The sequence below is a fragment of the Acomys russatus genome, chromosome 13 (genome assembly GCF_903995435.1).
Source record: "Acomys russatus chromosome 13, mAcoRus1.1, whole genome shotgun sequence".
Taxonomy (NCBI): Eukaryota; Metazoa; Chordata; class Mammalia; order Rodentia; family Muridae; genus Acomys; species Acomys russatus.
Window position 1 is genome coordinate 49,744,196 of NC_067149.1, and position 27,267 is coordinate 49,771,462.

General features: G+C 45.2%; 1 protein-coding gene across 1 annotated transcript; it reads right to left on the reverse strand.

Moving 5' to 3' along the window:
- Nucleotides 1–705: 705 nt before the first annotated feature.
- Nucleotides 706–14,096, reverse strand: Apobec1 (apolipoprotein B mRNA editing enzyme catalytic subunit 1). The gene is made up of 4 exons (XM_051155649.1): nt 14,020–14,096; nt 10,784–11,181; nt 9,902–10,040; nt 706–775 (listed from the first exon to the last, which is right to left on the reverse strand). Exons 1-4 carry the CDS (start codon nt 14,094–14,096, stop codon nt 706–708), a joined length of 684 nt encoding a protein of 227 aa, XP_051011606.1.
- Between the last annotated feature and the right edge of the window lie 13,171 nt (nt 14,097–27,267).

The following is a 27,267-nucleotide window of genomic DNA, read 5'->3' on the forward strand; positions in this document are numbered from 1 at the left end:
GTTGTGAGTTCTAGGCCAGCCTGGTCTACAAAGTGAGTCCAGGATGGCCAAGGCTACACAGAGAAACCCTGTCTTGAAAAACCAAAAGTAAAAAAAAAGTGAGTTCATGAAGTTTCATAAATTTGAAACTTTAGAAATTCCTATAGCTGTGCACATAATAGTGACCATCTAAAATCAAACTATTCTCTTGATTCTTAGGAACTCCCCCACACACAGCAAATTTATTCAGGCTCATTTTAAATAAACCGAATAAGGGGTCAGAAGTTGGAAGCTTTGGAGGTGAGCCACCAAGTCAAATAGTGCCAAAAATGATTTATAAAATTAAAGTCATGAAGATCTTTTTTAAAGATTTATTTATTACATATACCGTGCTCTACCTGCATGTATGGCTGCAGGCCAGAAGAGGGCAGTAGATCTCATTATAGATGGTTGTGAGTCACCATGTGGTTGCTGGGAATTGAACTCAGGACCTCTGGAAGAACAGTCAGTGCTCTTAACCTCTGAGCCATCTCTCCAGCCCCCGTCCCTTCCATTCTTTAATCTCTGTCAGCTGATTTCTTGCTCTGGCTCTTGACCTAGGTTTAACTTCATTAAATTCTGTGTATGGAAAGCTCTTGGAGTAAAGGTGTATGCTGGGGCTGAGCCACACCATAACCACCTGTTTACAATGAACAGAGAGCTCTTGGATTAAAGGTGTGTTAGGGCTCAAGCACACCAAACGAAAGATGAGTTTTTACAGCTCCCAATCTCCGGGATCACAATGGGATCAAATATCCTGCAACAAGGATGTCATCAGCCAAGCCTGACAACCAGAGCTCGCAGAAGACAGAACCAACTCAACGCTGCCCTCTGACCTCCTCACAAGCACCAAGGCTGATGAGCCATGGCACAGGCACACAATAAGTAAATGCAGCTTTAAAAAGAAAGAGAATCACTTAACTTAAAACAAAAACATTGTGCTCTGTGAGAGACACACACAAAAACCCACATGTTGTATGATGCCAATGACTAAAATATCCTGAGTAGGAATCCAAGTGTGGCTGTGCACATCTGTAGTGCCAGCACTTGGGAGACCCAGCAGGCCACTGTGGGTTACACAGGACTCTGTCTCAAAAAAAGAACAGAACAGAGAGAAAATGTTGATAACTGGTAAACCCATAGACACCACTAAGCACTTGCCAGGGGCTGGAGGCAAAGAGGAATGAGAAACTGCTTAGGATTGCATGTCAGGATTCTTTCAAAGGGAAGGGGCTTCCAGTAACCCTCACAGGATTGCAGTGCACACATGTGCCTTCACACAGCCGTCATATATATGCATATGCTATATTAAAAGCTCAAGGTCATGCTGGGGGCCGGGCTGCACACCTGTAATCCCAGCACTCAGGGAGGCAGACACAGGCAGATCTCTGTGAGCTCAAGGCCAGCCTGGTCTACAAAACAAGTCCAGGATAGCCAAGGCTACACAGAGAAAGCCTGTCTCAAAAAACCAGAAACCAAAACAAAATAAAACAAACAAAAAATGTTCAAGGTTCAAGGCTACACAGAGAAACCCTGTCTTGAAAAAAAAAAGTTCAAGGTCATCTTGATATACTACATATTAGTAGGAAAATTGGGGTCAATCTGTGTCTGTCTCTACAACAACAAAAAGATAAAAAAAAAAAATTAAGACATAATATTAAGCTTTTTATTTTTTATTATTTTATTTTTTCTGGTTTTTCAAGACAGGGTTTCTCTGTGTAGCCTTAGCTGTCCTGGACTCACTTTGTAGACCAGGCTGGCCTCACAGAGATCCACCTGCCTCTGCCTCCCGAGTGCTGGGATTAAAGGTGTGGGCCACCATGTCTGGCCTGCAATGTTAAACTTTTATTTCATTTGGTATTTACTTAGTGAGATGTATGCTCTGGGCATGCTCTGGGATTAAAGGCCTGCACTCCACACCCAGCCTCTGCCCTTGTTTTAACCACCACATAGAACAGGCCTGTCATTCTGAGGGTTAACACGTGTTACTCTTAATTCCTTATGTGCAATAATTTCATATTTTATTTGTGTGTGAACTTTAAGATTATTGTTTGCAGACTTGGCAGCACACACCTGTAACCCCAGCACTCAGGATGCTCAGACAGGAAGTTTAGGAGTTCCCAGACAGCCTGAGCTACATCACAAGATCCTTTGGCTTCTCCTCTCTCTATTCAAACACATCCCTCCCGTCTCTTCTGGTCCATGGGCCTGCATCCAGCGCCAACAAAGAGGAACAAAGAACAGATGCTGAGGTGGTACCAGCCATATCCTGACCTGTTGGCTGTCCCTGACGTTTAATGCAGCGATGCAGAGGCCGTCCAGGGGATTGCGTCGTGGGTTGTTCCGAGTGCCATCCCACACGGATATCCAAGTTGAAAGCAGCATCTGCCTTACTCTTGGCTCCTGAAACCTTATCAACACAATGAAGTGTCCTTTCTTTCAGGTTATTAACTCCTGCCAGGTCTTAAAAATCCAGGAAGAATAAGAATGCATTGCTTATCAATTTTATAAAAGCGGGATTCTATCTGGCCGAGGTGCCATTACCTAAGAAACCTAACAAACATTTAACTAGGAAAATGGCTTATAAGACTGAATGGGACTTAGGGGGAGCCAAAAGCAAGATAGTGAAGAGTCCTTGGGCTAGTCACACTGCTCAAGGACTGTCACCTTCTCTGAAAGGTATGAAAACCAGGACGTGGCAGGGTTTGCAATGAAGAGAGAGTGAGCCTCCTTGAGAGAGAACTCTCCTGGAGCCGCAGGCGATCTGGGAGATACACGCAAACCCGGGCAAGCTGTGTACACAGCAAGATGTTCTAGTTTCCAGACCGTGAAATCTGCTCAGCACAAATTAGCACCCTTCATTGCTAATCAAATATAATCGGCCCCCTGGGGTTTTTTAAACTGTCATGGTCCATGCAATTTGGTTTCTTTTTCTTCCCAATTTAAATCTCACAGGGATGTCGTGTGTCTTTACCAGACATGAGATATAAATATGAAAGTAAGTCAAGAATGCAGAAGACACTGATGTACAGAAAGACTCCACAATGTCCCACCAAATCGGTCCGTGTAAATAACAAACCGAGGAAAGACCTGCAGCGGCCTTTCATTGCAGTATCAACTCTAGACTTACTTTCTCAGGTTTCAGTGGTCTGCTTACTCCCAAGGGAATGTTTTCACATAAAGAGTTCATAAAATACACTGTGAAGTAAGCATAGCAATGACAAACCGGGTGGTAGTGGCATTGGTGGCAGCGGCAGCATTGGCCACAGTGGCACACACCTTTGATCCCAGCACTCAGGATGCAGAGGCAGGCAGATCTCTGTGAGTTCAAGCCCAGCCTGGTCTACAATGAATTCCAGGACAGCCAGGGCTATGCAGACAAAACAAAACAAAACAAAACAAAAAACATAGCAATGACTTAGGCAGCAAAGGAAAGGAGTTCAGGGCCCAGTCTGTGTCTGAGGATGGCTCACTTAATTACTTAATTTATTCAAGTTACCAGGAATCTGTTTTCAGCGAAGCCCTTACTGTGCTCATTCAGGACTCACTAGACATGGGTGATTCTGTTATAAAATAGTTATTCCAGGAGTTGAGGATGTAGCTCAGTGGTAGAGTATTTACTCACCATGGGTGAGGTCCTGGGTTCAATCCCTAGCACTGGGGAAAAAAAAAGTGGGGCACGAGTTGGCTATGTAGACTGCGCCTGTACTTGGAGCTGAGGCGGGAGGAGCATGACGTGAGCCCAGGTTGAGCTACATAGTAAGATCTTGTCTCAGGCCAGGCGGCGGTGGCACACACCTTTAATCCCAGCACTCAGGAGGCAGAGGCAGGCGGGTAGCTGTGAGTTCAAGACCAGCCTGGTCTACAAAGTGAGTCCAGGACACAGAGAAACCCTGTCTCAAAAAAACCAAACAAAACCAAAACCAAAATACCAAAACAAAACAAAAGACCTTGTCTCAAACAAAACAACCAAAGAAGGGAAGGACAACAAAAACCAACCAAAATAAAAGCAGTTCTTCCAGAAGACACAGTATTTAAGACATAGTGTAGCTCAGAGATTTCTTTTCTTTCTTTCTTTCCTTTTTTTTTTTTTTTTTTTTTTTAAGACAATGTCTATAATGTAGCTCAGGCTGGGCACATACTTGTTATGGAGCCAAAGTCTCCCTTGAACCCCTGACTCTCCTGAGTCCACCTCCCAAATTCTGGGTTTATAGCCTATGGCGTCGCTCTGGGCTTATATGGTAGGCTAGGCAAGCGCTGTCGGATCTGACCTTCACTTTGAGACATTGTGTCAGATCATTTTGTCAGACGCTGGCTCTCGGGATGCTCACGGCAAGCACGAGCCTAGGCATCACCTTTACTGCTGAAGACCAGATTAGGCCCCTACTAACTGTAGTGAGTAAACAACTCGTGCCTTCCGTGGGCTGGTCAAACTCTATCGACCAGGTCTACACTCCAGTGCACACATCTGGGTATTGGCTTGACCCGAAATCTGAGGCTCAGAAGTCGTTATGCAGGAAGTGATTCACACTTATTGGTTCCCCTGTCACCAACCCCTGCTGTATGTGTTCACTCTTTAGTAACTGAGCAAGGACTTGGGGTCACCCAAGTTCACGAAGACATCACTTTATACTTTAAAGTGAGTGTGCAGTGTTTCAGGATAGAGGAAAAGGTACTTGAAAATATTTAAAGCACCAGTCACCCTTAGATTCCCTGTTTAATGAAAGGTCAAGTTGCTTAACATTCACGGGCAGAGCCGGGGCTGAAGCTGACGTCCTCCAAGGGTTATTTTTGAATTGCAAAATCTGGAGGGAACTAAGCCTACTATATATAAAGAAAATGTTGCCAGAAATGCCCTTTTGTTTGCAAAACACTGCTTCCTCTTTCTTGGGGCAGAGGGACTTGGTTCACAAGAGCAGCTGGGTGACCTTGGTCGAATCATTTGACTTTTTGTGTTTACATTTTCTCTTTTCCTAAATGAAAACAGTAATAGGTGAAGGGAGCTGGGAAGGAATAAATGAGTTTTTTTCCCTCCCATTCAATGCAGTGGACATAATCGAGAATACATAACCCTGACTGCATTGCTTAGGAGGCTGCCTATTCACACTGAGTTCCTCCTAGATGTCCAAGCATTCTGGGTACATTTGCTGATGGGGACGGTGATCACTTAGTCTATGATGTTGTTGCTTAGGTTGTGTTTCGCAAGGTAATGACAGGGAATAGTGCTTAACTATTGTCACTTGAGCTGTCTCCAGCCACCTCAAGAGCATCGCCAGACTGGTTATGTCATCAGTTGACACTCTGTCTTAATTTAGTGAGTGCTGGTGTGGTTCTGATTGTTAAATACATTATGATGCCTACTCCTGAGTGTAGGTGGTAGATGAAGCCATGGGCGTAGATAAAATCTCCTTTTAAAAATGTATTTATAGCCGGGCGTGGTGGCATACACCTTTAATCCCAGCACTCGGGAGGCAGAGGCAGGCGGATCGCTGTGAGTTCGAGGCCAGCCTGGTCTACAAAGTGAGTCCAGGATGACCAAGGCTACACAGAGAAACCCTGTCTCGAAAAACAAAACAAAACAAAAAATGTATTTATAGCCCGGCGTGGTGGCGCACATCTTTAATCCCAGCACTCGGGAAGCAGAGGCAGGCGGATTGCTGTGAGTTCAAGGTCAGCCTGGTCTATAAAATGAGTCTAGGACAGTCAAGACTACACAGAGAAACCCTGTCTCAAAAAACAAAAAACAAAACCCACAAAACAAACAAACAAAAAGCAAAAAAAACCCAAAATATGTATTTATATAATACAAGAAAACTGTGGCCCAACAAGATGGCTCAGTAGGCAAAGGACTGAGAACTTGAGATTAATGCCCCAACCTCACTTGGTAGAAGGAGAGAACCTATTCCTGCAAGCTATTTTCTGACCTCCACACGTGTGCTAAAGCACATGTACACACATACACACACACATACATAAATACATACACACACATAAGTACATATATACATACACATAAATACATATACAGACACATAAATACATACACACAAATACATATATACACACACAAATATACATAGACACATAAATACACACACACACACACACACACACACACACACACACACACACACACAAAATCATGAGCCTTGCTATGTGGACCAGGATCTGGTGGCTCTGCCTCCCAAGCGCTGGCATTACAAGAGGGTACAACCATTCCTGGCTTCCTAAGTTCTAGGCATTGAACCCAGGGCCTCATGTGTGTAACCAGTACTGTACCCATGAATGGCAGTCCCAGATCAGCTTCTAGATTCTTCCTGGCAGTACTTTTTAGTGAGTCACCATTGCTCTTGTCAAACAGGACACACACAAGGAGTCATTTTATTCATCTCCAACTCCCAGAGGGTCATCTCAACCCTGTAGCCCAAAGGATGGGGCGTGGAATCCTTTCGTAATGGCAGTTTTGAAGAGTAGGTATGAAAAATGTAGGTTGATGTGGGAAACTTCTTAAAATCTTAAAACAGGGTGGAAGTCCCTGAAACAAAGAAGATTATATTTTATCCTCAGTCATAATTAACACTATTGTTACTGTGAACAATTTAAAAATGATGATCACACAGTTGGTGGCGCATGCCTTTAACCTCAGCACTGGGAGGCAGAGGCAGAGGGATCTCTGTGAGTTCAAGGCCAGCCTGGTCTACAGGGAGAGTTCCTAGACAGAAAAAGCCTGTCTCAAAAAAGAAAACAACAACAACAACAGAATCCAAATGATGCCACTTTTCTTTGGTAGTGTGACTGGCCTCTGCCACTGTGGAAAACAAGACTACCTGGACCCTGAGGCTGGCATAGTAAGTAAGGCTGGGATAATAAAGCTAAAATGGAATCACTATGCGTTCCATACACATCTCATCCTATACCGACTGACCTGTTCCCCCCTCCTCCTCTTCCTCCTCCTCCTCCTCTCCTCTTCCTCTTCCTCCTCCTCCTCGCTTCTCAATAAAGGAGTTTTTTGTATGGTGTGGTTTTTGTGGTGGTGGTACAGATTTGGGAGACACAGTCTAGATTTACAGCCCAGCGTGGCCTTGACCTCAGGATCCTGAATGCTGGGATTTCAGGCATGCCTGGCTTCAGAAGATCTTCTTTTTTCTTTTTAACATGAGTTAACTAGTTAAATTACTGAATATAAGTACAAATGACAAAAAATGTGATGAGAGTATATGGAAAATCCTCAGAAGAGAAGCATAACCAATACTTCCTTTTGGGGGTGTGGGGGATAGAGTTCTTTTTCTTTCTTTCTTTCTTTTTTTTTGTTTTTGTTTTTTGTTTTTCGAGACAGTGTTTCTCTGTGTATCCTTGGCTGTCCTGGACTCACTTTGCAGACTAGGCTGGCCTCGAACTCACAGTGATCCACCTGCCTCTGCCTCCCAAGTGCTGGGATTAAAGGCGTGCGCCACCACTGCCCAGCTTTCTTTCTTTCATTTATTTATTTATTTATTTATTTAATTTTTTATTAATTTATTCTTGTTACATCTCAACGGTTATCCCATCCGTTGTATCCTCCCATTCTTCCCTCCCTCCCATTTTCCCCTTATTCCCCTCCCCTATGACTGTGACTGAGGGGGATTTCCTCCCCCTGTATATGCTCATAGGGTATCAAGTCTCTTCTTGGTAACCGGCTATCCTTCCTCTGAGTGCCACCAGGTCTCCCCCTCCAGGGGACATGGTCAAATATGAGGCACCAGAGTTCATGTGAAAGTCATACCCCACTCTCCACTCAACTGTGGAGAATGTTCTGTCCATTGGCTAGATCTGGGTAGGGGTTTAAAGTTTACCACCTGTATTGTCCTTGGCTAGTGCCTTAGTCTGAGTGGGACCCCTGGACCCAAATCTGCCTATCATAATGTTCTACTTGTAGGTTTCTAGGACCCTCTGGATCCTTCTACTTTGCTATTCTCCCATGCTTCTCTCATTTAGAGTCCCAATAGGATGGCCTCCCCTCTGTCCCAGTTTCCTGGTAAGTGAAGGCTTTCATGGGACATGCACCTTGGGCTAGTATGCAGATATAAGTGAGTATATACCATTTGAGTCTTTCTGCTTCTGGGTTAAGTCACTTATTATGATCATTTCTAGCTCAACCTCCTTAGTCATCAGGGAAATGCAAATCAAAACAACTCTGAGATTCCGTCTTACACCCATCAGAATGGCTAAGATCAATAACTCAACTGACACCACATGCTGGCGAGGAGGTGGGGAGAGAGGAACACTCCTTCATCGCTGGTGGGAATGCAAACTAGTACAGCCACTTTGGAAATCTATCTGGTGCTATCTCAGAAAAATGGGAATAGGGCTTCCTCAAGACCCAGCTATTCCACTCCTTGGAATATACCCAGAAGATGCTCCAGCACACAACAAGAAAATTTGCTCAACCATGTTTATAGCAGCCTTATTCATAATAACCAGAACATGGAAACAGCCTAAGTGTCCCTCAGTAGAAGAGTGGATAAAGAAACTGTGGTACATATACACTATGGAATACTACTCAGCTATTAAAAACAAGGAATTCCCGAAATTTGTGGACAAATGGATTGAGCTAGAAATGATCATAATGAGTGAGTCTTTCTTTTTTTTTAAAGATTTTTTTGTATACTATTTATACAGTGTTCTGCCTGCATACACAGCTGCAGGCCAGAAGAGGGCACCAGATCTCATTATAGATGGTTGTGAGCTTCCGTGTGGTTGCTGGGAACTGAACTCAGGACCTCTGGAAGAGCAGACAGTGCTCTTAACCTCTGAGCCAACTCTCCAGCCCTTGCTTTTTAAGACAGGGTTTCTCTCTGGAACTCCCTCTGTAGATGAGGCAATCTGCAAACTCAGAGATCCACCTGCCTCTGCCTGCCAAGTGCTGGGACTATAAGCATACACCACCAGCACCTGGCCTGAATGCTTCTTTTTGTATGCAAACTTTTGCCTCTTAAACATACAAGAAAGGTATGTGTATGGTGTGTGTGTGTGTGTGTGTGTGTGTGTGTGCGCGCGTGCGTGCGTGCGTGCGTGCGTGTGTGTGTGTGTGTGTGTGTGTGTGTGTGTACACCTTAATTTCAGTACTTGGGAGAAGAGGCAGACAGATCTCTGTGAGTTTCATGCCAACCAAGGTTATATAGTGAGACCCTGTCTCAAAAACAAAACAAAGAGACAAATTTATGAGAGAGTCTAAAGAGATAGCCCAGGGGTTAAGAGCACTGTGGTGGTTCCAATGAACTCTCTATCACGGGCTTGTGTATTTGAACACTTGGTGTCTGGTTGGTGGCGTGCTTTGGGGCAGTGACAGAACATGAAGCCTTGCTGAAGGAAGTACACCACCAGGGGCATCTATAAGAATGTATAGCCTCCTGCCCACAATCCCAGTTAGCGCTCTCTCTCTCTCTCTCTCTCTCTCTCTCTCTCTCTCTCTCTCTCTCTCTCTCTGCTGAGATATAACTTCTCAGCTTTCTGTATCTCTACCTCAGGATTCGCAAGCCAAAATAAAGGCTTCCTTCTGTCAGCTGCTCTTAGTCATGACGCTGTATCACAGCAACTGTGCTACACAGTATCACTGATGCAAGTAACTGATGCAGTGGAGACCGCTCTTGTGGAGGACCAGGGTTCAGTTCCCCCACACCCACCTCAGGTGCTCACAATCACCTCTAACTCCAGCTCCAGCACAGTAAAAGAGGAAGAGGAGGAAGAGGAGGAATTTCTAGGCATGGTAGCACAAGACTGTATATAACCCCAGTACTCAGAAAGTGAGTACAGGAGAATCAGGAATTCAAGGTCATCCTCACTATATAGTAAGTTCAAGGACAGCCTAGGCTATGTAAGACCCTGTCTTAAAACAGAAGCAAACAAAAAGCCAAAGTCACTTACTAAAGCGATGCAGTGGAGTTCCAGCGCATACAGTCTCACCCACGGATGTGGGTACCTCGGCCAATGATCTTCATTTGAAGGTGGGTAGTTGACAAAATTCCTCCAGCAGTAACAACACTCTAAAGAAACACAAAATTTGGCTCATTTAACAAGTACAGTGGGGGTGGGGGGGCTGGAGAGATGGCTCAAGGGTTAAGAGCACTGTTTGCTCTTCCAGAAGTCCTGAGTTCAATTCCTGGCAACCACATGGTACCTCACGACCATCTATAATGTGATCAAATACCCTTTTCTGGCCTGCAAGTGTACATGCAAATGAAGCACTCATATACATAAGATAAATAAATACAAAATCTTTTTCAAAAAATACAATGGTAAATGGCTTAAAATTCCATGGCCGTAGTGGCCCGTGCCTGCAATCCAAGCTATTTAGAAGGCTGAAGCGGGAAAACCGCGAATTCAAGGCCAGCTTGAGCTACATGGCAAAGCCAGGGTAGCAACTTCAAGACCTTGCCTCGAATACAAACTAAGAAGAACAAGGATGTAGCTCAGTAACAGCTTATTTCCCACGTATGCTTAGCGTGTGCAAGCTTCGGCTTCAGTCTCCAGTAGCAACGGCCACAAAGCATGCACTCTACATAAAGGCTCTGCCTCTTTGCCTCTAGAGGGTATCACATCCCTTAAAAAAAAAAAAAGTTAAAGTACATTAGAGGCAGAGGGAGGAGCTGCTATCTTTTGGTGAAGGTCAAAGCTGGTTCTCCCTCCCTCACTTTATGTTCGACCTCTGGGATTCCATCCCAGCATCCCCAGCGCCTGGTGTCCATCCCCTTACCGTCACCGCTCTCTCATGAGGTTCTGTTTTTACCTCGCTCCGTCATGATCTGGATAGTCACGCCTCTGCTAATGAGGTCTCTGAGTCCTTGCCGGTTCCACTGATCCGCGTGGTAGTAAAGCCGTGCTACATAAATATGTAGAGTCACGTTGGGGAATCGGCTCAAAAATTCTGCAATGGCCTTGGAGCATTCCCCACAGGGACTCCAGGACATGAACCAGACGATGGAGCACCTCGTGGATGGACAAAAGTACCGTTCTGAAGTAAATTTTTCTATGAAGTTGATTTCAACATGTTTGTCGGTGTTTTGGCTCGTGTGTCGCCAGACACGGTTCCTTCCACCCCAGTTGATCTCATAGAGCAGACAGGTCTCTTTCCGAAGTAACCGAGGGTCAAAAATGACTTCAAACTCCTGAGGCTCAATTCTTCTCCTGAAACATAAAGAAGATTCCCACGCAGTCTAAGAAATCTAAGAAACCTTTCCCCTTGTGTCTTTTAAAACAAACAAACAAGACTGGATACCCTATGAGAATATATAGGGGGAGGTAATCCCCCTCAGGAACAGTCATAGGGGAGGGGAATAGTGGGAAAATGGGGGGGGGGAGGAATGGGAGGATACGAGGGATGGGATAAACATTGAGATGTAACAAGAATAAATTAATAAAAAAAAGAAAACAAACAAACAAACAAAAAACCTAGATCTCACATATTCCCACTGACTGGGAGATCATACGGAGCTGGAGATGGTCTTGATCTTTATTCTATTTTTATTTTATTTGTGTGTGTGTGTGTATTAGTATGTTTGCATGTATATGTGCAGGTGCACTTGCTCAGTGCTTATAAGTACACACGTAGAGGCTGGAGGTCAATGTTGGAGGCCTTCCTCCATTATTCTCCGCCTTAGTTTTCAAAACACAGCCTCTCTGTGCGCCAGAGGATATCTTCTGGAGCCTCTTGACTCTGCCTTTACAGGGTTGAGGTTATGTAAACAGACCACCAGGCCTGGCATTTGTGTGGATCCAAAAATTAATACTTGTGCTTGAACGGTAAGCATCGTATCCAGTGAGCTACCTTCCCAGTCAGACCTTGAACATTTGATATTCCTGATTCTACCCAAAGGACTGGAATTGCCGATGTGTGGGAACCCAGGGCTTCATGCATGCTAGCAAGTACTCCACCAACTGAGCTACTTCTCTACCCTTCTCTCTTAAAAGTTTATCTTTCGCCGGGCAGTGGTGGTGCATGTCTTTAATCCCAGCACTTGGGAGGCAGAGGCAGGCAAATCACTGTGAGTTCGAGGCCAGCCTGGTCTACAGAATGAGTCCAGGACAGCCAGGGCTACACAGAGAGACCCTGTCATGAAAAATAAACAACAAAAAAAAGTTTATCTTTCAAATTGCCAGGTGTGGTGGCACATATAATCTCTGCACTAAGGAGGCAGAGACAGGAGGATGACAAGAAGTTTGAGAACACCCTGGGTTATATAGCAAGACTCTACCTGAAAAACAAAGCAGGAGCCAGGTGCGGTGGCACACACCTGTAATCCCAGCACTTGCGAGGCAGAGGCAGGCAGATCTCTGTGAGTTTGAGGCTAGCCTGGTCTACAAAGTGAGTCCAGGACAGTAAGGGCTACACAGAGAAACCCTGTCTCAACAAACAAACAACAAAACAAACAAACAAACAAAACAGGAGCTGGGGACATAGCTCAGCAAGTAAGGGCATTTGCCACCAACTTGAATCTCTAGGACCCACATGTTAAAAAGGGAGAAATGACTCCTGGAAGTTGTTCTCTGACCTCGACACTTGTGCACACATGTGCACGCACGCACACACACTAAATAAAATGTAAATGTAAAAAAGAGAGAGCGCGCCATGGTGTTTGTGTACCTCCCACACACACACATGCACATAAATTAATAATAGTAGATGTAAGAAAAAGAGATGCTGGAAGGAGGGCAGGAGGGAGAAAGGGGATCTTGAGTCTTGAGGGGAGTCCTGTTCCTTAGGGTTGTCGCTGTCTGTCTGAAAGCTAAGACTCTGAATTCAGGACTGTACAGAGCGAGAACTCTCTCTGCAGCGTGAGGCCATGGCTGTTTTTAATTCAAATTGTTCCCCCTCGTTCCTGAGCTATCACATTATCCACAACTGAGCCCTTTGAGCTGGGCATGGTGGTCCTCACCACAATACTAGGAAGACTGAAACAAGCAGGTATGACAGTGTGAGACCTTGTCTCAAAACCACTGAACAAAGTGGGAGAAAAAAGTAGAGGAAGCAGCATGGGAGAAGCTGGAAGGGAGATGCTGGGTGGATTTGATGAACACATTATAATGCTGGGTGGATTTGATGAACACATTATAATGCTGGATGGATTTGATGAACACATTATAATGCTGGGTGGATTTGACCAACACATTATATGCATGCACAAAGTTCTCAAACAATAACCTTGTCAGAAACTGAACAAAGAAATAGGTCCTATATTCAATTCCCAGCACCCATATGGTAGCTCACAACCATTCATAACTCCAGTTCCAAGGGCTCTCACACCCTCTCCATTCCTCTGTAGGTACTATACACACATGTACACATACAATCACATAGACACAAGCACATACACATAAATAATAAAAACAAGAAAAAATAAATATTTAAAAGCTGGACATGGGCACTCGGGAGGCAGAGGCAGGTGGATCGCTGTGAGTTCAAGGACAGTCTGGTCTACAAAGTGAGTCTAGGACAGCCAAGGGTCTCAAAAAACAAAACAAACAAAAGGCTGGACATGGTGGCACTTGCCTTTAATCCCATTACTGGAGAGGCAGAAAGAAGCACACGGATCTCAGTGAATTAAAAAGATCAGCCTGGTCTGTATATCCAGGGCTACAAGAAGGAAGAGAAGGAGGAAAAAGAGAAAAGAAGAGGAGGAGGAAGAATGAAGAGGAGAAGGAGAAGAAAGAGTTAACCCATTTAATCACTGACTTGCCTGAGGGACCACCCCCTTAGGAAGGCCAGATTACTTTAAACCACACCAAAGGAATCGGAGGAATAATTATTCCTTTAATGAGATTATGTCATTTTCCTGCTGGAATTCCTGTCCCCTGTGCAGTTGCTACAGAGATGTCAGGAGGTTCTGTTGGGTCGGTCTGCCTTTCAGAGTCCTTGTGTTGCTTTGCTCTGTAGCAAAAAGCATGCTGGGAGTTTGCTCTGTGGTGCATACTGGGCCCCTCCAGCACCAGAGAAGCCTACTAAGATGCAGGAGGATGAGTGTTTACCTCCTCTTCTCTACCTCACTGCTGAATAGCTTTTTCCTGAGCAGCTGGCTCGGGAAGGGTGAGAGAATTGCTATCATAGGATATTTACAATGTACAGCGGCATATGGTTTTCAAGTATTATCTAAAACATAACAAGGCCCCCTATGGAGCTGGGGTTGGTGAGTAGCAAAGCTTTGCGGGGGAGGGGGGGGGGGGCGGGGTTTCAGAACTATGGTGCTTGCCAACAAATTAAAAGGGCTCCAGAGCCAAGGGGGGAAGAGAGCACACGGCTTTAATCATAGGAGCTGGAGGAGCTCTGAGTTCGAGGCCAGCCTGGTCTACAGGGCAAGTTCCAGGACACGCAGAGCTACACAGAGAAACTGTCTCAAAGAGCCTAAATTGAAATAATAATGGCATTACTGTTACAGGGCTCCTGGGACATCTAAAATGGGAACACGGAAATGACCATCTTCTGCCAGGTATAGGCTCTGCAGGAAGCTTGTTAACCACAGGTAAGAACCAGGGAAGGGGCCCATTTCTGACAAAGCAGAGGGTGGGGGGCAGAAGTCTCCCGAGTCTCTGATCCTATTCATTTAGAAGGCTCTCTAGTCACTGAATTGTGTTAATAGTCCTAATGAGGTTGTCATTTATAACCTTTAACCTTGACTCAGGAAGACTTCGTTTTTCTTCTCTTGCCTTTTTTCCTCCGGGAAGCTGGCTGGAGGCTAAGCTGGCTGGAGGCTAAGCATGCTTGCCCTAGCCCGATAGGCTTGGCTCTCTCTACAGCTCCCCTCCACAATGTGTGGCTGCTTGTCCACCATGTGGCTGACCTCCAGGCTGACTTAACTCAAATCACATAACTGTTCTCTTTCTCTTCTCTGTCTTCCCTTCCGGACAGCTGCTGAGGATTTATGGTTTGTCTCTTCTGAAGTTTTTCTTTCTAAACTCTCATAACATTGTTCCTGCACTTTTTTTTTCTGAGCCCATCTTAAATCCTTTTATTAACAAGCCTAAGAACCTCAGGAGGAGACCCAGATGTCCCCAGTAACATGTGGTGACTATGGAGGGGATCCCCAAAATGTCCAGTAATGTTGTGGAGCATCCACCAGAGAGGACCACTGGGACACAGGTCCAAGCCTACAGACAGTATCTATTGGCCACTACACTGGGTGCTCAGGACCCAAGTATGGTCCCAAGCTTTTTTCAGGGTGAGCTTTTAAGCATAAAACCCACATCCTGTGTTGACACACCTCAGTTAGCAAAAACAGTTAGCCAGAAGTTGAACTATAGAAGACAAAAAAGAAGGCTGGTATATTGAGAGACTTTCCCAGAACAATGGACTTCGATGGGCCAAGTCTTTGCTCTTCTTTTGGCAGGTGGTATTTCCTGCAAGCCAGTCCCCAAGGCATGAATGGCCCCTCCATCATGGCATCAGTTTTGTTTGTCTGGGGGCCTGCTACAATAGCCATAATTTTTAAAAGTTTATTCAATTTTATGTGCATTGGTGTGAGGGTGTCAGATCCCCTGGAACTGGAGTTACAGACAGTTGTGAGCTGCCATGTGGGTGCTGGGAATTGAACCCAGGTCCTTTGGAAGAGCAGACAGTGCTCTTAACCACTGAGCCATTTCTCTAGCTCCAATAACAATAATTTTTTAAAGGCTTTTCGAGACAGAGTTTCTTTGTGTAGCCTTGGCTGTCCTGGACTCACTTTGTAGACCAGGCTGGCCTTGAACTCACAGAGATCCAACTGCCTCTGCCTCTCCAGTGCTGGGCTTAAAGTCATGCACCATCACACCCTGCTACCAAAACAGTAATTTAAAAAGAAGCAAAAAGTCACAGGAGCTAAACCCAATCACAGTAATCACAGAAATCAAGCTGAAGAAGAAGAAGAAAAAAGGTGAAGAATGGTAACAGTAAAAACACAAAACAAGAGCTGGGCATGGTGGCACACATCTTTAATTCCAGCACACGGGAGGCAGGTGGATTGCTGTGAGTTCGAGGCCAGCCTGGTCTACAAAGTGAGTCCAGGCAAGGCTAACACAAAGAAATCCTGTCTCAACACACACACACACACACACACACACCAACTCCACCCCCAGCTCCATGGATCAAAACCCAGAGTGAGAACAGAATTTAAGATCCCCAAGGAGGGGGCTGGAGAGACGGCTCAGCGGTTAAGAGCACTGACTGCTCTTCCAGAGGTCCTGAGTTCAATTCCCAGAAACCACATGGTGGCTTACAACCATCTATAATGTGATCTGATGCCTTCCTCTGGCTGCAGGTGTACATGCATAAATAAATAAATAAATAAACCATTAAAAAAATATCCCTAAGGAGGTGTCAGCAAAACTAAAACAAGGTGATTAATAATGACCAAGACAGAATGAAGAGATGGCTCAGCAGATAAGAACACTGTCTATTCTTCCAGAGGTCCTGAGTTCAATTTCCAGAAACCACATGGTGACTCACAACCATCTATAATGGAATCTGATGCTGTCGTGCAGGTGTACATGCAGATAGAGAACTCATACATAAAATAAATAAATAAAGTATTTTAAAATGACCATGATGATGACCAAGATGACCTGGGAGCTACAGAGATGGCTCAGCAGTTAAAAGCACTGGTGGCTCTTGCAGAGAACCTGCATCTGGTTCCCAGCATCCACATGAAAGCTCCCAGATCGCTGGGATCAGACATCCTCTTCTGACCTCATCCAGCACCTGGCATTCACATGGTGTATGCACACAGATGTGTATGTGAGCAAAACATTCACACACATAAAACAAATAAAACTAAAAAAAAAAAAAAGTCTGCTGAAATCATTTCTAAGTGATCTATAAAAATCCAGTTTTTCAGAGACCAACGAATTGATCCTCCTCAGAAAGAGCCCTTAACAAGAGGCAGCAGGAAGCAGGCAGCAATGCACAGAACTATCAAGACCTAATCCTTAGCCCAGACCCCTCAGAAAATAACACAGAACACGCCAGACTTGGCAGGAAGACTCACGTTCCCTAGAAAACTGCACATACAAACAAACAAACAAACAAACAAAAAAGACGCATCATGTTTGAAAGCCCCCACTAGGGCTTGTGGGAACCAGGAAAAGACAAAGGCATCCTCATGTGGTAGATAGTGGGCTTCTTGAAAAATGGTCGGGGCAGCAGTGCTTCACCGTGGACTTAATTAAGCCTTTGGATTTAACTCTGGCTTCCAGAGAAGCTTGATAGAAGATAGAGAGATAGACAGATAGACAGATAGACAGATAGATACAGATGATAGGTAGATAGTAGAGATGATAGATAGAGATGATAGATACATAGATGGATGATAGATAGATATTAGGTACAGATGATAGATAGAGATAGCTGATAGATAGACTTGGATGATAGCTAAAGATAAATGATAGATAAATATAGATGATAGATAGAGATAGCTGATAGATAGATAGATAGATAGATAGATAGATAGATAGATAGATTATAGCTCTCTCGACCAGGACATTGCATAAATCTTTGAAGATTTACACACCACGCCTGGACAAAAAATATATTCTTAATATTCATGATGGCACATTTTTAAAAAAAAGACAAATAGTTAACATGTGTTCATGTAACCAGGTGTGGTGGCGCACGTCTTTAATCCCAGCACTCGGGAGGCAGAGGCAGGCAGATCTCTATGAGTTTAAGGCCAGCCAGGGCTACACAGAGAAACCCTGTCTTGAAAAAAAACAAAAAAAGGGGGGCTGAAGAGATGGCTCAGAGGCTAAGAGCACTGGTTGTTCTTCCAAAGGTCCTGAGTTCAATTCCCAAGACCCATATGGTGGCTCACAACCATCTATAATGAGATCTGGTGCCCTCTTCTGGTGTGCAGGTGTACATTGCTGACAGAACACTGTATACATAATAAATAAGCTCCTTTAAAAAAAAAAGATTTATTTATTTATTATGTATACAGTGCTCTGTCTGTATGTACACCTGCAGGCCAGAAGAACTGAACTCAGGACCTCTGGAAGAACAGTCAGTCTTCTTAACCTCTGAGCCATCTCTCCAGCCCCATGTACATTTTCTTAAATCCTTTTCATAGTAACTATAAGTATTCTCTGTCCCTCTCACAATTGGCTGAGGTTCTTTTGGGAGGAAGGAGACTCTCCAGACCCTAACCACTGGCCAGAACCAGAAAGTTGGAAGTCAGAAAAGAGACCAGGGATGTGTCCAGTGTGGTGCTAAACTCTTGTCTCCAGTGGTATGAGACAAAAGAATTGACACCTGTGTGCGGTCTTTGATCAGCACCTCATCCTCAGAGAAGCCACACAGGAGTTTTAACAGGATCTTGGGTATTTAGGAACATAAAACATACAGTTTAACATTTAGACCCTGGAGAAATTTACTTTAAAACTATTTTAGTATGTATATGTGTGTATGTATACATACACACATATATAATTTTACCTTTTTTTTTTTTTTTTTTTTTTTTTTGGTTTTTTGAGACAGGGTTTCTCTGTGTAGCTTTGGCTGTCCTGGACTCACTTTGTAGACCAGGCTGGCCTCAAACTTACATCGATCCACCTGCCTCTGCCTCCCAAGTGCTGGGATTACAGGTGTGTGCCACCACTGCCCAGTTGACAAAATCAAATTTGCATGCTATAGTCCTATAATTCTTTTTTGTTCCTTTGTTTTAACATTTTAAAATTATTTAGTTACATATCTTATGTGAGTGCTCTGCCTACATGTTTGCCTGCATGCCAGAAGAAGGCATCAGACCCCATCATAGATGTTAGTGGGAATTGAACTTTGAACCTCTGGTGGAACATACAGTGCTCTTAACCACTGAGCCATCTCTTCAGCCCTCAGTCCTGTGATTCTTACATGTCCATTTCTTTTTTTTAAATGTTATTTATTTATTATTTATACAGTATTCTGCCCCCATGTGTGTCTGCACGCCAGAAGAGAGCACAAGATCTCATTATAGATGGTTATCAGCCATCATGTGGTTGCTGGGAATTGAACTCAGGGCCTCTGGAAGAACAGGCAGTGCTCTTAACCTCTGAGCCATCTCTTCTGCCCTCAGTCCTGTGATGCTTACATGTCCATATCTGTGGGATTTGACTGGGAGCACTGTGTCTGTCTTACCTCAGAGTGGGATCAACAGCTGCAGGACCTGTAAACCAAGAGATGCTTCTGTCAAATAACAGCCAAGTTCACATTGAGCGGCTATGCAAACGTGTTCTAGTCTCTCAACTCTACAAATCCTGTGGGAAAATGAATGTAGAAGCCGGAGCAGCGGGGCACACCTCCCATCCCAACACAGCAGATGCTGTGCCACGAGGATATTTGAGTTCAAGTTCTGCCTAGGCTACACTTTGAGAGCTGACCTAAAAAAAAAAAAAAAAAAAAAAAAAAAATTAAAAATCAATCTAATGGGAAAATGACTTCTCAAAGGATCCAAGAGGTACAATTTGGAAATGATGAAATATAGACCATGCATATCTTTTCATCTTTATTTTATGTACACTGGTGTTTTGACTGCATATATGTCTTTGTGAGCGTTGTCAGATCTCCTGGAACAGGAGTTACAGACAGTTGTTAGCTTCCATGTGGTTGCTGGGAATTGAACTCAGGACCTCTGGAAGAACAGTCAGTGCTCTTAACCACTGAGCCATCTCTCCAGCCCCTCATTATGCGTATCTTATTCCAGACTCTGTCATTCTACCCAAAACATGCCAGCTAGCAATGCAGGGTACTGAATGGCCATCAGATGAACTTTGGTAATGTCTACTGCAATTGTATCCTATTTTCTCCTCTATTTTTTTTTCTGAGACAGGGTTTCTCTGTGTAGCAGCCCTGGCTGTCCTGGACCCCCTTTGTAGACCAGGCTGGCCTCGAACTCACAGAGATCCACCTGCCTCTGTCTCCCAAGTGCTGGGATTAAAGGCATGTGCCACTACCATACCTGGCTCTGTATTTTTTCATATACCACCACCTCTCAAATGCTCAGATTACAGGCATGTGCCAGCATGACTGTTGTATGTGATACTGGGAATGGAGCCCAGCAATCCTCCATGCTAGTCAAATCTACGCCCACTCAGCTACACCCCCAGGGCTGTTTGTTTGTTTGTTTGTTTGTTTAGGGTTGGGGGAGTCACTTATTATAGCCTAAGCTGATATGAAACTTTACCCAGGATAGGCCAGGATAGCTTCACGTTCCTTGTAACCCTCTGGTTTCAGCCCCTAGACTATTTAGCTTACGGACAGGGATAACCACAGCTGACTCACATTAATTAATCATTGACTAGTCAGTCAACTAGCATGTAGACCAAGGCTACCACTTCTGTTTTATCTTAATTAGTTGTTCCAAGTTAAAGTTTTACTCTTTTCGCTGGGAGGTGGGGTTGGGTAGGACTGAGGAATTGAACTTGGGGCCTCACATATGCTAGGCAAGCTTTCTACCACTAGCTATACCTTCACTGTTATTATTATTTAATGATTTTTAAATTGTGTGTGTGTGTGTGTGTGTGTGTGTGTGTGTGTGTGTGCAGGTGCCTGTGGAAGCCAGAGGAGGGCATTGGAACCCTGGGAGCTGAAGTTAAACGCAGTTGTGAGCAGCCTCATGCGTGTGCTGGGAACCAAACAAGAACAGCAAGCAATCTTAACGACTGAGCCACCCCTCCAGCTCGCTCACCTTTTCAAGAGGTGAGGGGTCTTGCTAAATTACCTTGCCCTATAATCCACAAAGACGTTCAACTTGTAATTCTCCTGCCTCGGCCTTACAAGTAGCTAGAATTAGAGGCCTAGGTCACCAAACCCAACTAGCTGCTTCTTCTTCTTCTTCTTCTTCTTCTTCTTCTTCTTCTTCTTCTTCTTCTTCTTCTTCTTCTTCTTCTTGCCATGAAACCAACATTGACTTAGTGCTACTTGTCAAAAATCATTAGGAGGTAGAAATTCCTTATCAGAATAGTAATTCATCTTAAGAACAACATCGAGGTATTACTTATGATAGGAGAGTTGGAAAGCCCCAAGGGACCCAAGGATAAGCCAGTCATCCCAATGTACAATTGATGCACTCTTCAAGACCATGAACCCAAGCCAGGCGCAGTAGCACATGCCTTTAATCCCAGCACTCAGGAGGTAGAGGCTGGTGGATCAATGCAAGTTTGAGTCCAGCCTGGTCTACAAAGTGAGTCCAAGACAGCCAAGGCTACACAGAGAAACCTGTCTGGGGGAAAAAAAAAGATGACGCACCCAAGCTAAGCGTGGGAACAGGCGCTTGTAGACTCAGAATGAAACAGAAGGAGCACTTGAGGCCAGGAGGAGTTGGGGACCAGCCTGAGGCAACGTGACAAACCCATAAAGAAAAAAGCAAAATAAAGAGGAAAAAACAACCAAACGCCTTGCTAGGACCTAGCATCCTGGCCTGGCATCCCTTTACCTGTCTCGGAACTCATCTTGCTCAGTCTCTGGACCCCTTCCTCTGGAGCTTATGCTGCGGGGATGGCTTCTGCCAGCTTGCTGCTGGACTTTGCTTCCTCTGGTGTGCCCGCAACCACCTGCGTGGACAGAGGATGACTCATTCCTGAGTATAAGCCGTTGCTCCGTATCTGTACTACGTAAATGAAGAAGGAAGTGACTTCTGGATTTTTTTTTTTTTTTTTTTTGTCCTCCCTGACGAGAAGACCCACAAGTACAACAGCCATCAGCTCTGCAGAACAGAGCGCTGTGATGATACCAAACTTCCAAGTTCACTGGTGACAGCTAAGTCTAGAAAACTTTCTCCTTCCTTCAAGTTCAAGTAAGACTGGGAGAGACGACAGTACAGAGGTCAGAGAGAATGAAGCTGTTTCTAGGAGTAACTTGAAAGTGTGACCCGGTCAGAATAGTATCGGTTTCCCCTGTTACTTCCTCTCATTTGCCCTTTGCTCCATAAGTCTGCTGGGAAAAGGAGGGGCACCTTAAGATGCCAGAGCAGAACCTTGTTGGCCTCTGACTCAAATAGCTAGTGTGCAGTTCTGGCGCTCTCTTCCTCTTGAAGTGTGACTAAGTCTACTAGACTTTTAATCCCTAATAAAAAGTTAGTGTGCTGTGCTCTTCATAGCCATCCTCTGCTGTCACAACTCCGGGTCACATTCAGGACACCAGTTCCTCTGGGGCTCAGCATCATCCCTCAGAACTGACATCATCCTCTCAAAACTCAGGCCTCAACGGCCTTTGGACTCTGTTGTTATGACAATGACCATGACCAAACACACCTTGGGGAGGAAAGGGCTTCTTTGGCTTGCACTTCCACGTCACACCCCATCTCTGAGGAAAGTCAGAGAAGGCTCTTAAGCAGGAACCTGTAGGCAGGAGCTAAAGCAGAGGCCATGGAGGAGTGCTGCTTACTGGCTTGCTCTCCCTGGCTGGCTCAGCCTGCTTTGGTAATACACCCCAGGACCACTTGCTCAAGGATGGCATTGCTCACAGTGGGCCGGGCCCACCTACATCAATCACCAGGCAAGAATATGCCCGCAGACTCAACTACAAGGCAATCTGATGGGGGCATTTTCTCAGTTGAGGCTCCCTACTCCAGGATGACTTTAGTTTGTGCTTTTCTTCTGTCCCAGAATCCCTACCTCCTACCACAATCCCTGCTTTCTTAGGTCTGCCCTCTCTTGTGGCTTGAAGGCTAGAGAGGATGAACCTACACACACACACACACACACACACACACACACACACACACACACACACACTAGATTGAACAGATTTGGTCCTCAGCTCTCACTTCCCTGATAAAACTAGGAAGGAAAGGCTCAGAGGTGTCCTTTCCTATGTTGTAACATATCCTCTGAAGATGAAGGCCATCGGTTTTGTTGAGGGCTGTTCAGGAAAAGTTACTTCCTCCTGGTCAAAAGAGTGAAATCTGAGTTCTCACTGGGTGAAGATGCAACACGCTGGTCTGACCCAAAGGTTAGAACATTTCATATACCATTTCCATCTCTTTAAGGGGTGATCCGGCGAGGCTGTCAATTACCTGGCAGGGAGAACACGCCACAAGAAAGCTGGCTCACTTAAAGACATGCTAAGGAGGTAGGAGGAATAAGCAAGCATTGCCTTCATAAGCCCCAGCAGCTGCCCTCGCTGGTGCAGTCACTTGCAGCCCTTTCCTGCTACGTCTGCCTGCTTTCCGAGTTTGAATTCATGAACAATGACTTTTTTTCTTTTTCTTTTTCTCTCTTCCCGTCTCTGTTTTGGATAGCAGCCAACCTAAGTTCACCTCTCTTGATACTCTGGACACGGTCACTCTCTGAATTGTCCCCCTCACCCTGACCTGCTTGGCAGCCTCCTTTGCTCACCCTACCTGTTTTCCAAGGCACTAACTCTGAGGTCACAGTTAGGTCTCCTCCCTCCTGCTGGAAGCTGCCAAGATGCACAGCTTTGCCTGATCCCTGGTTTTCTTCCTAACTCTGATATAAATAGTCCTGGGGCTGAGGGTGGGGCTGGAAAGAGAGCTTGGTGGTTAAGAGAGTGCTGGCTGCTCTTCCTAGGACTGGACCGCCTAGCACCCAAGTCAACTCACAGCCACTCTTATCTCCAATTCTAGGGGCTCCAGCGCCACCTTTTGGCCTCTACAGGTACTGCAAATATATACATGCTAATACAAATTATTTTTTAATCTCTCTTTCTCTCTCTCTCTCTCTCTCTCTCTCTCTCTCTCTCTCTCTCTCTCTCTCTCTCTCTCTCTCCCCTCCCTCCCTCCCTCTCTGTTGTTTTTGGGCACATATCCTGTAACTCCCTATGTAGGTCAGGCTAGCCTCAAACTCACAGAGCTCCCCCTGCCTCAACCTCCAAGTGCTGGGATTAAAGCCATTCACCACCACAGCCAGTTTATGAATCCTTTTGAAGTTACTGTGTTAATGAGACTAAGAACTCACAACAGGAACCCCAAGTCCCTCATAACATTCTTATCTTCTCTAAAGCTGCACCCTGCAGCTGCTCTCAGATTGCCTCTTTCTAAGTTAGGGAGAGATGGCTCAGTGGTTAAGAGCCTTTGTTATCCTTCCTGGCACCAGACACATGTGTAATGCACAGACAAACATACATGTTTTCAAAAATAAATAAACAAAAATGTAAGTCCAGCACTCAGGAAGGTAGATAGACCTATACGAGTTCAAGGCCAGCCTAGTCTACAAAGGAGTCTAGGACAGCCAAGGCTACATGGAGAAATCTTGCCTCGAAAAAAACCAACAACAACAATAATAAAAGAGCAGGCACGACCTCCTCTCTAATTCTTTCTTTCTTTCTTTCTTTCTTTTTTTCAAGATTTACTTATTTAGTAATTATGTGTTCCTGCATGTAACTCCTGTAGGCCAAAAGAGGGCACCAGATCTCATTTGGATGGTTGTGAGCTGCCATGTGGTTGTTGGGAGTTGAACTCAGAACCATTGGAAGAGCTGCCAGTGCTCTCTTAGCCTCTGAGCCGTCTCTCCAGCCCTCCTCCTAACTCTTATCCATATCTCCACCTGGCAGCTGCTGAGGTCTTTAGCTTGTCTGGAGTGTAGCTTTTCTCCCAAACTAAAATATTTCTGGCTTGTATTTTTTTAGGGTTTTTTGGGGGGGCTGGGGGCTCTAGACAGGGTTTCTTTATGTTAACAACAGCCAAGACTGTCCTAGACTTGTTTTGTAGATCAGGGTGGCCTTGAATTCACAGAGATCTGCCTGCCTCTGGCTCCCGAGTGCTGGGATTAACAGTGTGCACCACCACACTCGGCTCAGTTATTGTGTGTGTGTGTGTGTGTGTGTGTGTGTGTGTGTGTGTGTGTGCACGTGTGCGCGCGCGCATTCTTGGTGCTCTTCCTGGTCCCTGAGGAAGTCAGAAGAGGGCATAGGATCCCCTAAAATTAGAGTTGTGAACCACCATGTGGGTGCTGGGGCCTGAACTCAGGCCCTCTGCAAGAACAGCTGGTGCTCTTTTTTTGTTGTTGTTGTTGTTTTGTTTTTCTTTTTTTGAGACAGGGTCTCTCTGTGTTAGCCTTGGCTGTCCTGGACTTGCTTTGTAGAGCAGGCTGGCCTCGAACTCACAGCGACCCACCTGCCTCTACCTCCCAAGTACTGGGATTAAAGGCATGTGCCATCACCCCCGGCCGGCAGCTGGTGCTCTTAACCACCAAGCTGACTCTTCAGCCCCACCTCTGCTTTATTATAATGGCAAGGGACTAGGACGTAGCTCAGTTTTGGTAAAACGCTTGCCTAGAAAGCTCAAAGCTCTGGGTTTGACTCCTGACACATAGCGTCTCACATCAAAAGTATTTGAGATTGTCTCAAAACCCTGACATTTCAAGTTCTGGGAACAGGTTGCTGGTCCAGAACAACACATTCTAAGCAATCCGCGTGCAAGCGTGTGCCTCGTCTTAGGCCTCCAATCCAGGCTGCAGGAATGTGCCTGGTAGCGTCGGCCTGCACGGGAGCATGTGGGTGGTGGGGCTTACGCGATTACAACCTTGCAGAAACAACGCACTGATTCACCTGTTTCCAAAGGACAGTCCTCAGAAAATAACCGTGAGTCAAACTTATCTTCCCTAGGCAGACAATGCCCCAAACTTCAAATCCCCACCAGCTCGCTCGCCTTTCTGGGGAACTGTTTGCTAGCAAGGCCCTGGGACCTGGAATGCCGTGGTGGAGTTGGTTGCTCTTTGGGTGTTGTTTGTGTCGGGGGGTGTCTGGGTTTGAATTTTCTTTCTTGTTGTTGTTTTTGGTTGGTTTAGGGAAAATGTTTTGGTGGTTTTGTCTTTGAGATTAGTTCTCCTGCGCTGCCTCAAGCTCCAGTACTCAGGCAGCCCACCTGATTCTCACCCCCAGCCTCCCTGGCAGCCCTGTCCAGCTTGATCATCCTTCGTTTAGCCACCAGGGGGCAGAAGAAGAAAATTAGTTGAACGAAGGCCCAATAGGAAAATCCCTGAAAATCCTCAGGGTCTGTGTTCAGCCTTTGTGCTCTGGATTGTCTCTAGGCTGGAATGCTTTATACAGCTTCGCATCTTTCTTCATAAGCCCCGGCCCTCGCTCACTGCCCCCGGATGAACGCCTGCATCAGATCTAGCCACTTATATTTCTCACTTGGACTCTATCTGTAGTAGCCGTAATATTCACGCTTTGAACAATTAACCCTTTAGGAGCCAGAAGCACCTGTAGCATTCACTATGTTATTAATACTTTTTGTTTGTTTGTTTTTGTTTTGTTTGTTTTTCGAGACAGGGTCTCTCTGTGTAGTCTTGGCTGTCCTGGACTTGTTTTTTAGACCAGGCTGGCCTCGAACTCGCAGCGATCCTCCTGCCTCTGCCTCCCGACTGCTGGGATTAAAGGTGTGTGCCACCACGCCCGGCTGTTATTAATACTTTTTAATTATAAGAAATCTTTTTTAAAGTTTTTTTTTTTTTTTTAAAGTCAGGTGTGGTAGCACATGTCTTTAATCCCAGCACTAAGCAGGCAGAGTGTCTGAAGCAAGAAGGTACATGTAGTTGGTATAACAAAAGTTATTTTTTTAATTATGCTGAGGGTCATCACACAAGGATCACACTCTAAGCTCCTAAGCCGGTATCCCCGAGGCTGCTCACCTGTGCGACGTTATCTTAGCTAAAGGTCAGGTTCAGACTCCGACAGTAGTCTCCGGTTTGAGGCTGATGATGCCTGGAGAGACTCTTTAGATGCAGGACAGATCAAGGTGGTGTCTCTCCGGTGTCACCAGCAGTCCTGAGGGAGTGCAGAACACTGTATTGCTCTTGTTCTGCATTTATATCAAGTGGGTGCTGTAGGTGGAGGAGTTCGAGTCCTGCGCCTGGTTATCTTGAGTAAGTGATGTCACTGGGTTCTGGTTATCAGGTGGAGCCTTGGGTGTAGTGGGGTTCCCGACTAAGCTATTTTTATATTTCTAAAAGGCGGGTTTCTTTCTTTCTTTCTTTCTTTCTTTCTTTCTTTCTTTCTGTCTGTTTGTTTTGTTTTATTTTGTTTTTGTTTTTCAAGACAGGCTTTCTCTGTGTAGCCTTGGCTATCCTGGACTCACTTTGTAGACCAGGCTGGCCTTGAACTCACATCAATCCACTTGCCTCTGCCTCGCTCTTTTTTTTTTTTTTTTTTTAAACTCTGCTTATCACATAGAGGCAGGTGGGTCTCTGTGAGTTGGAGGCCAGCCTGGTCTACACAGTGAGTGCCAAGACAGCCAGGACTATGGAAAGAGACCCTGTCTCAAAAAACAAACACAGAAACAACAAAAAACCACTAACAGGCTGGGCGGTGGTGGT